Source organism: Enhydra lutris, unplaced genomic scaffold (assembly GCF_002288905.1).
Source record: "Enhydra lutris kenyoni isolate GAN:26980312 unplaced genomic scaffold, ASM228890v2 scaffoldscaffold52, whole genome shotgun sequence".
Lineage (NCBI taxonomy): Eukaryota > Metazoa > Chordata > Mammalia > Carnivora > Mustelidae > Enhydra > Enhydra lutris.
The window spans coordinates 1,411,307-1,426,143 of NW_019154136.1; the positions used below are offsets into that span (position 1 = coordinate 1,411,307).

At 44.4% G+C, this 14,837-nt stretch overlaps 1 protein-coding gene across 1 annotated transcript; it reads right to left on the reverse strand.

Annotated features, from left to right (window-relative positions):
- Nucleotides 1-13,299: 13,299 nt before the first annotated feature.
- On the reverse strand, nt 13,300-14,337 carry LOC111157169 (MAGE family member B17). Its single transcript, XM_022518446.1, has one exon. It carries the CDS (start codon nt 14,335-14,337, stop codon nt 13,300-13,302), a length of 1,038 nt encoding a protein of 345 aa, XP_022374154.1.
- Nucleotides 14,338-14,837: the final 500 nt, after the last annotated feature.

Here is a 14,837-nt window from a genome sequence, read left to right on the forward strand (position 1 = left end):
GTTTGTGATGCCTTTTCTAGTGTGTTTCCCATGCTTCCTTCCCCTGTATGCTTCCAGCTGGGTTGGTCAGAAGGAAAAGTTGCATGGAATTTAGAAGTTCAGAAGTTAAGCAGCCATGTTCAGCAGCTACAGTGTCAGGCAAGTTGTCAGCTAGCTGACCTTGTCAGCAGGGGGCAGTACCTGGACACAGAGCTCATCCAGCTTCTTACAAGTTCCCTCTTTAGAATTCTATGGGACAAGTGCATGTGCTGTGCTGTGGCAAAGCCAGCTTCTCGTGAAGGTTATCCATGGCATTGAGGCTGGAGGTAGTGAGGGACAGATGCACGTTCCGGTGTCTTTGCTTTTATCTGTGCATAGCTCACATCCAGTTGCTGGTCGGCTTGAACTATAGTGACTTCTGGCTCAACACTGGGTATAGAGAAAACAGTCTTACACAAACTATTCTACCATCCCTACAGTAAACTCTATAATAAATCCCTTACTCTACACATACTGTGTTTGTGCTTCTCTGTTGAACCCTGATTGATTCATTTTCTCTGAAACAAGTAATTAGAAATTATTTTACCCCTTCTCATTGGTGACTTTAGGAAGTCTTCTGGTACAATATTATTTCATACAGAATCATTGAAATTTTATATATTTTTTGTCATATGTTAAACATCAATACTAAAATGTAACTGAATCATCTTGAGGAAAATTTCCTTGCTTCTCAAGTACTAGTAAATTATTTTTTTCTGAGGGAAAGTGGTTTCCTGAATGGAAGCCACTGAAATTTTTGGTAATGTATGCTGATTCTGCAAATCTAATAATCATATTTTAGTTAAATTATTACATGGCTGTCCTGGGACACCATTGATCAGATTCCCTTTTGTGAGAGTTCAAGTTGTCCTGATTCGCCCTGATTTGTCTTAATACTCAATATACAGTTAGTGAGTCCATTTTTTTTTTTTTTAAGATTTTATTTATTTATTTGAGAGAGAGAGAGAGCACCGGTAAGAGCAGGGGGGAGGGGCAGAAGAAGAGGGAGAAACAGACTCTCCAATAAGCAGGAAGCCTGATGTTGGGCTCTATCCCAGGACCCTGGGATCATGACCTGACCCAAAGGCAGACACTTAACCGACTGAGCTAACCAGGCACCCTAGTCTAGAGTCCACTCTTTTTGGAAACAAATAGGACTAGAAATTGGGACTTTTTTCTCTTACAGTTAACTAAGTCACACTGTATGCATGTCCCCAAAGACAGTTTTTATGTACTGCAATGAATGAAATTGGACTGCATAAATACTTCTTTTTATTCCTTTTTTTTTTTTTTAAAGAGAGAGAGCACAAGGCACAGTAGGGTGGGGAAGAGGGAGAGGGAGAGAGAGAATCTCAAGCAGGCTCCACACCCAGCATGCAGCCTGACTCGGGGCTTGATGTCATGACCTTCAGATCATGACCTGAGCGGAAATCGAGAGTCAGATGCTTAGCCAGCTGAGCCACCCAGGCCCCCCTGCTTAAATATTTTTGTGGAAGTTTTCACTCAGCCCAGAAGAGATAGTGCCAGTTTGCTATAATGATGTCATTTTTACATTAGAGGGGGACCTAACGATTAGACCTTCTTTTTGGGAGGCCGTAGAATTGCATTTGGCTGATAATGTTTATATTTTCTGCCACTGGCACTTTTTGAGGACTTGATCCTCTAATAGGCAAAACCTTCTAGGTTCATCAGTTCCCGGCATGTCTCAGTCACACCACTATACACATTTGGGGCCAGATAATTCTTTGTTGTGGGGGACTGTGTAGTGGCATCCTAGACCTCTACCCACTAGATCCCAGTAGCACTCCCACACTGAGTCGTGACAACCAAAACCAGAAACTGCCAGGTTTGCTCTGGGGGACAGAATCACCCTAGATTGAAAACCACAGAGCATTTTGTTTGAGACACACTTGGACTGTGGGTGGGAGGGCAAAGAAATCTCACAAATGGAGGGCTTAAGTCATGGTGGGCAAAATCTGAATACTGCTTAATATTGTTTGGGGAAGAGAATAAAGAGGTGGTAGGAATATGCCAAATCAATGCTGTGATCTTCATTACTGCTGTGTGAGGTGAGCCAGGATGGAACAGGATGCCATCTTTTCTGAAGTACTAGAATGCATCTGATTCTGTTTCTCTGCATCAGCTTGCCCAGGGAAATAAATAAGTTTGAGCCTAAGGGCTGCTCATTACATTCATTGACTACATGATAGGTGTTACAATAGAAAAGTAACTAGTTACAAAGTAATTATGTAAAAAATATTGCCTTTGGACTTCAGTTTCGTAATAGCACAGGTAAAGTTTCCAGATTGACCATCCTGCTGAAAACAGTTTCAAATACGAGGTTTAAAAAGTTATTAGAAGAGCTGATAGTTAGGAAGAAAAGAACATGTAGGTAATAAATTGTATGAAGATGGAAACCAAAAGAGGTAAATAGTGTCCTGAAGCAGTCTTTGATATTGAAAGTACTGGTAAAACCGATGTGAACTTGAACTTCAGTGTCACATTGTTGTGTGGTATGGATTCAGAAAAAAATCGAGGACCTGCCTAAGAGGAAGAGTCTAACAAAAGGTCTTAGCCAAAACACTGGGAGCCTGAAGGGCTATAGGGTCAAGGGACTACCATGAAAATTGCTCTCTGAACCTTTGTACTGAGAAGAGAGGGAAGAGATGTCCTCAGGAAGATATAATCATAAACCGCTTCTTTAGAGCCTAGGCATCCCAAATTCACATTTCTTGAGTGTTCAACAAAACCTGAAACCAATAATGTAGTGGTTTTAGACAGGTTTGCTTAGTGCCCACAGCTGGCAGGCAAAAGCCAAAGCCAGTTCTCTCTATACTAGGAACCTCATTTCAAATCTCCAAGGATTCCAGCAAATAAATTTTTTAAAAGAAATACAAGCAAGAGGGGCACCAGGGTGGCAGTTGGTTAAGCATCTGACTCTGTTTAGGCCCAGGTTGTGATCTCAGGGTCATGGGATCATGTGTTCGGGGCAAAGCCTGCTTGAGATTCTCTCTCCCTCTCCCTCTGCTCATGCACACATGCTCTCTCTCTCTCTCTCTCTCGAATAATAAACAAATCTCTTTTTTTTAATTTTTTTTAATTTTTATTTATTTATTTATTTATTTTTTAAAGATTTTATTTATTTATTTGACAGAGAGAGATCACAAGTAGGCAGAGAGGCAGGCAGAGAGAGAGGAGGAAGCAGGCCCCCTGTGGAGCAGAGAGCCGGATGTGGGGCTCGATCCCAGGACCCTGGGATCATGACCTGAGCCGAAGGCAGAGGCTTTAACCCACTGAGCCACCCAGGCGCCCCATAAATAAATCTTTAATTAAAAAAAAAATACAAGCAAGAAGAAAAGAAATTTAAAAAATGGAAGAAAATGTGGCACCATGGGTGAGAGCAGAACAAGCAAGAGCAAGGAGAAACAGACTTAAAAAGATTTCACATATTAGTCACAGAATATAAAATAGCTAATAATTACTATACTTAAAGAAAAAATGGGTAATTTTTAAAATACATGCAGGGGATAAGAAGTTGTGAAAAATGGCCACATAGATTTGAAATAGAACCTTTAGAACTTGAAAATAGATAACTAACTCAAAAAGAACAGTTTAACAAAATTAGATCCAGTTGTAGAAAAAACTAATAAGGTGGAAGATATAGCTGAAGAAATTAACCAGAATGCATCAAAGAAAGACAAACACAAAGAAAAACTCAGAAACAGGTTAAACGAATTGCATGAGAATTGCATGAGAAGACTAATATACATCTAATCAGAATCATAGATGCCAAAGATAGAACAAATGGGCACAGGTAGTATTTGTACACACAGTATAATAAAATCACAGGACACAATTTATAATTCATGTTCATTCTAGAACGTAACTACCAAATATTAAATAAGGAATGTTGAGTTTAATCCAGAAACACAAGATTTAGTATTTAGAAGTCAATCATTAATAAGTAGACATTAGAATATCATATTAACTCAGCAGATGCAGAAAAAAGCATTAAAAAAAAAAAAACCCAGTGTCATTCATAATATAAAAAATTACCTCAAACCTTAAAAAAAATATATCAGAAAAGGAGGGACCTACCTTAACCTGCTAGGAGCACCTGTTAAGTTAAAACATATGAAATTGCTCTTTTTATAAGTCAAAAATGGTCAAATGTCACCAATTTTTATGTCTTTCAACCTAATAAAAAAAGAGCAAACATCATAGTCAATAGGGCATCCCGAATGCCTTCTGTCTGAGGTTGGATACAGCACAAAGGACTCAAGTAGGGCAAGAGAAAGAAATATAAGGAAGAATTGTAAAGGAAGAAACAAAACATCATTATTCATAGCAATGTGATTATGTTTATAGAAAAACCATGTACATAGAATGAACATCAGTAAGAAATTTAATAAGATTACTTGGTCATGTATATATAACATTTATTATGGTACATATATACATTATGTTTCTTTTTGTCAGTTAAAATTTGAAAGGGAACAGGATTTCCATATAGTAACATCAAAAATATATGTACCTTAAATTAAATGAACAAACAATGTGGAGTAAATTATAAAACTTTAGTGAAAATTATTAAAAAGACTTAATTCATTAGAGAGATACACCACATTCATAGATTGGAAGACTCAGTATTGTCAAGGTATAAAGTCTTCTCAAACTGATTCGTAGTTTAATTCATAGCAACCAAACTCCAATAATTATGGAAATTGACAAGCTGATTCTAAAATTTATGTCAAAGATTATAAAGGACCAAGAAGAAAAAAGAAAGAAGAGTAAGATGGAGGGATTTATCCTCCTAGATAGCAGGGCTTACGATTAAAGCTATAGTGATTAAGATAATGCAGTGTCATCTCAGGGATAGACTAATAAACCTATGGAACAACATAGAACTTTGAAGTATGCTCATCTGTGGACTTTTAGTACAAGACTGGAGGAATGGAACATCACTGGGACGAGGAAGCATTTTTCAGTAATTGGCACTGAATATGGATAAAGAAGAAATGTCACACATTTCTCACAACTTACCCCAAGATTCATGCCAGTTGAATTAAAGAAATAATAGGAAAGGCAAAGTAACAAAAGTTCTAGGAGACAATGTGAGAGAATATTTTTATCTTTTTTTTTTTTTTTTTTTTTTGAGGGGGGTAGGGGAGAGGGAGAGTCAAAACTCCAAGCAGGCTCCACACCCAGTGCAGAGCCCAATGCAGGGCTCCATCTCACAACACTAAGATCAAGACCTGAGCCAAAATCAAGAGTTGGATGCTTAACCAACTGAGCCACCCAGGTGCCCTGAATATTTTATCCTCTTCAATAGGGCAGGATTTCTTATGCAAGAAATGAAAACTATGAAATTTTAAGGGAGGATAAATTGGAAAGAAATCCTTGAAATTAAAGATGTCTTTAAAATTCAGCATAAAGGGGCACTTGGGTGGCTCAGTGGGTTAAAGCCTCTGCCTTCGGCTCAGGTCATGATCCCAGGGTCCTGGGATTGAGCCCCGCATCGGGCTTCCTGCTCAGCGGGGAGCCTGCTTCCTCCTCTCTCTCTCTGCCTGCCTTTCTGCCTACTTGTGATCTCTGTCTGTCAAATAAATAAACAAAATTAAAAAAAAAAACAGATAAAATTCAGCATAAAAATTATGAAAAAACAGGTAGTGTAAGATACTTAAAAAACATGTTAGCTATGTGAGGATTATATAAAGAACTCATATAAGAATCAATAATGAAACAACCTAACAGAAAAATAAGTACAGAATTTACATAGATGTCTCAGAAGACGATATGCAAATGAGCAGTAAATACATGGAGAGGCCATCAACCTCAATAGTGAACAGGGAAATGCAAACTAAAACCCCAGTGAGATATCACTACACATCACATGGACAGAAATTTAAAAGTGGAAAAGTACCAAATGTTGGTGAAAGGTACAGATCAACATTGTTTCCTCCTTTATGGTGAAAATTAGAATCCCCACTTTGGAAAGAGTTGGGCATCACTTACCTAGTAAACTTGAACATGTGCACGTCCTATGACCCAGTAATTCCAGTACTAGATGAGAAACTTAGAAAACCTTTTGTATAAGTGAACCAGGAGATAACTACAAAAGTTTTCATAGTAGCATTAAACAATTCAAATATTAGCCAAAGTAAACTAGATAAATACGTTGAGGCATTGAAATGAGTATTGTAAGCCCTGACAGTTGGCTTTTCTTTTTGTAATGCAAATGCATGATTTAAGTTCTGATTGCTCAGGATCTACTTCAAAGAGGACTATTTCAAATAAATAGGTTGCCAGTCCCAGTAGACTAGATAAAGAGCCATGCCCCTCCCTATACCCCAGACTTCTTTGTTTTAGAGATCTTGATTGATTTCCATAACTGAACATTTGGGCCACTATTTTTCTTTCTCTTCCTATGCTTTGAATTCCTGCTTTTATGTTTTAACGTACCAATAAAAAGTGAACTTGCAGAAACCCTAGGCCCCCATCCTTGACCCTAATAAAAGCAGAATCCCAAGTTAGCTGGTTCTCCGTTTTACCTGCAACTTCATTGTGTAGCCCCAGGTGTGCTGTGTCATTTTCAGGTCCTGTAAACAATAAACCTTTATTTTTCAAAATTCCCTGACGATTATTGGTCATTGCTGAGGAGCACCTTATGATCATAGTAAGAACCACAAGGGCCAGTCCAGCCATAACAGCCGTAACAGTGCTTACTGATAGGCCGAGACCGGCACAAAACAAATTTACACAGCAATGAGAATGAGCAGACTAGAACCACATGCTTCAACATGGGTGAATATCACACATATAATGGAAAACAAAAAAAGCGAGTCACTGACAATGATTACCTACAGTGTCATTCCATTTTTTCCCTTCCTTCCTTCCTTCCTTTCTTCCTTCCTTCCGTCCTTCCTTTCAATATTTTATTTATTTATTTGACAGAGAGTGCATAAGCAGGCAGAGTGGCAGGCAGAGGGAGAGGGAGAAACAGGCTCCCCGCTGAGCAATGAGCCCAGTGCGGGATTGGAGGCCAGGATCCTGGGATCATGACCTGAGCCGAAGCCAGACACTTAACCAACTGAGCCACCCAGGTGCCCCAGTTCCATTTATATAAAGTTTAAAAGCAGGTAAAGTTGGACAAAGGATTAGATTGTTTAAAGATATATTCAAAGTGGGGGGAAAAGTAAAGAAAACAACACAAAATTCAGAATAGTGGTTACCTCTGGGATAGTGTTTTAGCTCGGGCTGCTAAAACAAATTACCATAGACTGGGTTACTTTAACAGCAAGCATTTATTTCTCATAGTTCTGGAGGCCGAGAGATCCACGATCAAGGTGCTAGCAGATTCTGGTCTTGGTGAAGGCCCTCTTCCTGGTTTGTTGTCTTAGGGGTAGGTGGAGGGCTAGCTCTCCTCTTTAAGGACACTAATCCCATCATGGGGCTTCCACCCTCATGATCTATTACCTCCCCAAAGGCCCCACTTCCAAATACCACACCCCTGGGGCTTCAACATACTGGGGTGAGGGGCACAATCATTCAGTCCATAGCAGGTAGGATGGGGTAGATCACTAGGGAAGGACCACTGGGGGGGTCACTGAAGTGCTGACAATGTTGTTTCTTAATCTACATGTGGGCATATAGTGTTCATGTAATTATTCTATAGACTCTACATGCATATTTTATAGGATTTTTTGTATGCAACATAGATTTCAGAGTTAAAGGGGGGGGAAAAGGAAGAGTGATATCAGAAGTTCTCTGGATAATCTCAGTGGGTTGTTGTCCTGAAATTTCTGACTCATGGTAAAAGAAGCAAAATTAACTTTAACCCAGAAAAGAAAGACACTCCTGATTTTTATCAAGCTCTTGTTTTTTTTTCCCTGCTAGTGTTGTGGTTGAGGGTTCTAATTCCTTGGAGAATCTAAATGTCAAAGGATACTAAGATCTTTTATCCCAGCCTGTTGGCCCACAAAAGAGGGGGCAACTGTCTTGTTCACCTACCTGCTGTCTGTGCAGGGAGCTACCCTGTTGGAGCCCATTGGCTCCCCAGTAAATGCAGAGAATTGAAATGGGGAGGTGTGGAGAGAGACCCCTTCTTACTCCTCCCCAGCTCATCACACATCTGCTGTCCTTCAAAGCGTTTGCTCATAGCTTTGCCCTTGTATGAGTTCTTCTCAGAGCTTAGGGTGAGGCCACCTCTGCCTCTCCTGTTCTCCTCCGGCTCTTGTTTCTCAGTTTTCATTTTGCCTATTCTTGAGTATTTGTGGATATGTTGACCAAACCCACTTAGCTTTGCCACTTTTGGGGGTACATATTGGATTGATTTGGAATAGAAAAGCCATTTCATAGTGTGTCTGCTTTCCTTGGCTCCGTATCACTGACTTAAGGGGACCCCACTTTAGTGAACAATGATATAAAAATATTCACGTTATTTTTCTCAAGATTTTTTATTTATTTATTTGACAGACAGAGATCACAAGCAGGCAGAGGCAGGCAGAGAGAGGGGGAAGCAGGCTCCCCACTGAGCAGAGAGCCCGATGCGGGGCTTGATCCCAGGACACCGGGACCACGACCTGAGCCAAAGGCAGAGGCTTTAACCCACTGAGCCACCCAGGCGCCCCTCACATTATTTTTAATAATGGAACTTGTGCCTGGCAGGAACTTGTGCTTTCCCCAGCATTGTCTTTAGCAACTTCTTAAGATTCTGTGCATAAAACACCAACAGAAAGCAATGGTGGTGTTTGGAACTGAGTCTCCTGGAGAATGCTCTGTGACCTGACATCACCCTTGCTCTGGGGAATATGTCCTAAAGAAGGAGAGAAGGAGGACAGAGACTCTTCTTTCACTGCTGTAATGGCCTGTACACCCCTAGACTCTGGGACTCATCTCAGGCCTGGCGGGACTCTTCTGACCTGGAGATCTGATGACTGTGGCTGAGGACAGCAGAAGGGAATGTGGCAGAAGGGCCCATCGTGTGGCTCCTGGAAGAGAAGGATGAGAGGCTGTGAGCCCCTCTGCCAGGGCACTGCTTTTAGACCCCACGGGGCTCTCGTTCTCTTGGTCAGCCTGTCCCCTGAGGAGCCCTGAGGAAGTTAGAATGTGTCTTAGGCTGCAGCCTGCCAGCCTTGCCTGGGGCTGTCTGGGGTGACAGCAGGGGCTGGTACTGGGGATCCCCTCTGCCGAGGTGGAGGCCTTTCAGTTTACAGTCAACACCGTCCTAATCAGCTGTTGGGGGTGGGTGCTGCTGGGCCCCTCCCTTATGCTCTTCTAAAGTTGACACCTAAAACTTGGCCCTCTCCTTCCTGGAATCCCTAAGAGGAGGAGAAGGGACCTGGGACTGACAGCTCAGTGATGGCCTTCTCTGGCCTGGGCTCTACTGGTGTGAGTCCACCAGCCTCTAAACAAAGCCCTTACCTCCCTGCCTCCCTAGAGGGAGAACTTGAGGTACACCACATGTGCCTACCCCTGCACGGGGCTCCCAGTACTGCCAACAGGGGTGGGGCTCTGGATGGCCTCCCCTTTTGGAGAGAGGTCCCCTGGTTAGCACTTGGGTTCCTCACTTGGATTCCAGTTAGGGCCCAGTCTCCTCTCTTGGTCTGAGAGGAGCTATGGGCAGAAGTCAGCCCAAAGCTCTCTCTACTCTCCTAGTGCTGGGAGAGGGCACAGGGGTGGGGGCGGGGGGCACTGGGCAGCTCCCTTGGTTATAGGCAGAGTGAGGTCTTCAGTCCACATTCAGGGTCCCCAACCTGGAACTTCATCTTCTTTTCTGAGTCTGTGCCCCTCAGACCAATGCCCTCACTTTCTGGATTCCCTGAGGAGAAAGTCAGGGTGAGCTGCATCCAGCTGAGGCTGTATGGCACCTCTAAGGGGACCCCACTGATATGCATCATAGCCTGGGACTTCTCCATCTACTGATCTGTGTCTGTCAGCCTCACACTTGAGTCCTCACCTCCCTGAATGCCTAGAACATGGGGTGTAACATGTCTGCTTGTCCCTGCTTCAGACCTCCCCAGGCCAAGAGCAGGGTTGGGATTCGGAGAAGTCCCCTAGTTTGAGGAGAGTTTCATTAGTACTCAGGGTCCTCATCTGGACACCAATTAGGGCCCCAGATCCTCCCTCTGTGACACTAGAACCACCTATTACACCAAGGCCCTCCCATCTCTGTGACTCTCCAGGCAAAAATGAAGGGCTCCTGGGCTAAGTGCTCTACCTTTGTAATCCAAAGGTAAGAACTTGCAGGGTCCTGTGGGAACCTCTCTGCCATTGGGAGTCCCCTCATATCACTGAGTTCCTCCCATATCACTAAGTTCCTGTTAGTTCCGGGGTCTCCGTCTCTGCAGAACTGGGGCCACCCCCACTAGACCAAAGCCCTTCTCTTCCTGCTCCCATGCAGGAAGAAATGAGGGGGCGCCCCAATCTAACAACTCTTCTCTAGGCTTCCCAGGGTTACCAGCTGGGGCAGGAGTAGGGGAGATTTGTGGGGCCTCCTGGGTTCTCAGGTGGGTGTCTCCCTCACTCCTTCAGTGTCCTCACCTTGACACCGAGCACAGTGGTGTCTGGCCCGTTTTTGGGATGCTACCCTCAGCTGACCTGGCTCCCTCCCTCAGATCAAGATTCTCACCTTCCTGGAACTACTGAATTGGAAGACAGGGTGAGCCAAATCCAGCCACAACTGTTCCAGAACCTCAAGAGCGGACAGCTGGGACAGGACTCCATGGGATCCCATTGTTCTGGTTGAGTTCTTCCCTCATTCCTCATGCTAGGTCCTCCCCTTGATGAGTATCAGTGGCTCACAATTCTCCCTCTACTGAACTGAGGTCACCCTCCTTAGACCAAGGCTCTCATGTTCCAGACAATCCTGAAGGATGAGTGGATGGTCAGCCCTGCGTGGGGCACTATAGGTCTGAGGGCAGATGCGGGTTAGTCTCTGTGAGCCCATCTATATTCTGGGTGTCGATCTCCCCGTCCTCCAGCATAGGGTTCTGCATCTTGACTCCTGTTCCTCGATTACAGGCTTCCTAGGAAATGCTACATCCCTGCAAACACTTGAGTCCCTTTCCTGCTGCAAACCCCGCAGCTAGAATCGGTGTGGCAGGTGTGATGGGAGACGGGGAGGCTATAGCTCAAGGCAGCGTGCCTGGGACAGAGGTTGGGCTGTCAGAGAAAAAGCCAGCCAATTTCTTCCTTCTCTTCACCAACTGGACTTAGCCTTGTATGTAACTTTGGTTCTAACACATTGACTTTCTCTCAGGCAGGGACGGAGCTGCATGGTTTGGTGAGCTCCTGTCTTTCGAGGGGATCTGACACTGCATATGTGGATGGTCACCTGGTTCCCAACTATTTTTGTTTTCTTTATTCACACCACTTGTTTATCTTGGTATTTTACTGTGCTAGCTATGTATTCCAAACCAGTAGTTTGTCCACAGAGCCCTCTTTTTATCAATCTTGGAGTCGTGAAGGGAAATGGGAATTAGGACATGGTATCTGCCTCTGGCTGAGAGGTAGCATGGCCTCTAGATGCATCCAGACCATGGGTCCAGCACCAGCTGTGCAACTTGCCAGCAGTGTGAGCTCATTCACGTTGGCAAATGCTCTGAACCTCAGGTTCTTTATCTGTGGGCCATGTTTGATAAGCCCTGTTGTCCAAAACTTATGGATATATGGAATATATGTTGCAAATCCAGCACACAGCCTGACAACTATTGAGATATTTTCGAATAGCAATTAATACCATGATTATTTTGACCCAGACGGTACTACATACCACACTGGGATTTTTTTTTTTTTTTTTTTAATTGAGGAGGAGGTCAGAGAATATGCAATGCTCTAGGGAGAAAAGAAAAAACCCAAATCAGCCAAAATGCTGCTTACTAAATAAAATGAAGTAATATTTCCCCATAAGATGATGTCATTTGATGTGGGTGTGTGGTAGGCTTCCTAGTTGAGTACGCCATGAAGCTGGTACGCGTGTGCAAAGGGCAGTGACTTGCTTCCCTCTCAGCTGCCTTTGCATGGAGCCCATCTCTGTTTTTACTCATTTCACCACCGCCAAAAATCTGGACATCAGTTAGAGTTTGCCATATGACAGAAGAATGCCCAGTTTAGGTTTCCTTTTAATGGAGTGGCCAGTCCCCCGCCCCACCCCAGGCCAGGAAAAAATGGTTGCAGACTCTCACCCTGTTCTCAGAAACTCTCTGGACACTGAATGCGCAAAACACCTAGTGAGAGATTGTGTTCACCTGCCCGGGAACAGAGCCCAGGAGTCCTTCTACCCCTGCCCCAGGTGTCTGGGGACTTCTCACTGGTTTACTGCATCCCTAAGGAACGGTTAAGAGCAGTTTTCCATTGCAGACATAGTCTTTCCATCATGAAACCCACCATCTGGGGCCCTGGTCCCTGCTCAGCATTTCAACAGCTTCAGCTAACTCTTGGTGCAGACACACTTAAAATTCCCTCCCAGAGAGGGACTGGCAGCTTCCTGGGCTCCCAGATCGCTGTGTTTCGGGAGATTGACCCTGGACTGCTTTTATGTCGAATCACTGCCCTCCTTCTGCCTTCCGTTTACTGTCCTTCAGGATTAGGAGTGTTCTCACCCTGTTCCTTATCTGATAGCTTCTCGTGGACTCTAAAATGTTACTGGCAGGGGCTGGGTCTTTGTGTACACATCCTAGAACTAGCGCAAAGCGTTCCAAAGAGCAGATGCTCCATTCGTGTCTGGTGAACAAAAGAGATGGGGAACAAGAGTTCTAATTCATGACAATTTATTTTCTCCCACATTCTTGAAAAGTATATTTAATTCTACCAAAAGAAAGAGCAAAAGAAATAAGAAAAACCAAGAATTAACCACTTACTTTTTTTTTTTTTTTTCCCACGATCTTGTTATCTCAACATTCTCACTGTGCGGTTCTCTTACATTTTAATGAAAATCCCTTTTCTGGTGCTATGTTTTTCTTGTACTGGATCACAGTAAGAGATGCAAGGATTTTCAATTTGTTTTACAAAATACAGAAGCATTACTCTCAAATTTGATAACCAGCAATAAACATGTGAGCCACGTTATTCATAAACTTAGATTCTGAATTTAAATAAACCTTTTTTAAAAGAACACATTGGAAAGGTAAGAAAAAAAGAGGTAAACCTGTACGTTATTTATGAATAACAAGAACACAAAGAAAAGATATATTCTGCTCTCTCTGGCTCCACCTGACTCCCCGCTACATTAGGAGGTTGGCAGCCCTTTCCAAGGGCAAGGTGAAGGCCTTGTCTTTGACTTCACTGAGGCTGAAGGGGGCTGCTGGAGGTGGCCTTGGAGCAGGCACTGGCTGGGGCATCTGGGGCAGCCTTGGCCGCCACACTGGCCTGGGCTCGTTCTTCCTCATCTCTCAACGCTTCTTCATACCGGCTGTGGAAGGCACTGGGGACAGTATCACTGACTTTGGCCAAAAACTCCAGGACTTTCATCTTGCTGGTTTCCGCGTGGGCTCTTGAACCCCACAGGAACTCATAGCGAGGAGGATCGCTGTCGGGCACCTGGCGGTACTCCAGGTACTTTTCCTGCACCAGATCTTCGGTGATGAGCTTCCTGGGCTCCCCAAAGAGGAGGTGTCTCCTCCCAGCGTAGACCCCCAACACATTCAGGAATTCCCACATCTCCTCCTCCGTGGCGCGGTTGCCATTCATGAAGATCACACCCAAGAGAGGCATCAGGAGCCCATTCTTGGGAAAGCCCACGCCATCACTCAGACGCCCTTCGGTGGGAAGGCCCACTTTGCTAACAAAGGCGTAAGAGTGACTGCTGGGGTCAACTTCCTTCAGCTCAAGGCCAAAGACCAGCTCCAGGCGCTCAGTGGTTTTCCTGAGGATCTCAGGGAATTGCTCCTTGTACTGTTTGTTGATAACCTTCAGCATTTCTGCCTCTGTAATGGGCTCTTTCACTTTATACTTGTACAGCAGAAAATGCACCAGCATGCCTGCCTTCTCGGTCAGAGGATCTCTGTGAGAGCTCCCAGGGGAAGGCAGGAACTGCGGGAAGCTTGGACCTTCCTCCCCTTGGCTCTTGGCACCTTCGTCAGAACTTGAGCCTGAAAGGTCTGCATCAGGACTGCCGGTGGTCCGGGCCCTCTGAGACTTTTGGGGAGGGCCTGTCGCAGGGGAGCTCAGGGGCGAACCCTCGCGAACAGGCATGGGGGACGAGGGGGACTCTTCTTCCACTGCTGCAGTGGCCTGAGCTCCCCGGAGATCCTGGCTCTCACCTCGGGCCTGCTGGCGTTTCTCACGGGCACGGAGCCTGCTCTTCTGACCTCGAGGCATGATTGTGGTTAGGAACAGCAGGCAGGAGTGTGACAGGAAGGCACCTGGTGTGGGCACCTGGAAGAGGAGGATAAAAGGATGTGAGTCCCTTCAGCAGGGAGATGTCTTTGTGGCTTTAAATTTGCCCCACTAGGGGCACCTGGGTGGCTCAGTGGGTTAAAGCCTCTGCCTTCGGCTCAGGTCATGATCCCAGGGTCCTGGGATTGAGTCCCGTATCGGGCTCTCTGCTCAGCGGGGAGCCTGCTTCCCCCTCTCTCTCTGCCTGCCTCTCTGCCTACTTGTGATCGCTCTCTCTCTGTGTCAAATAAGTAAATAAAATCTTTTTTTAAGAAAGGCTATTTCTTGTTTTGTCTTTCTTTTTTTCCCTTTATTTTATTTTTATGTTTCTTAAATTCCACATACGAGTGAAATCATGAGGTATCTCTGTCTTTCTCTGACTGACTTATTTCCCTTAGCATGATACTCTCTGGCTCCATCCATGTTGTTGCCAATGGCAAGAT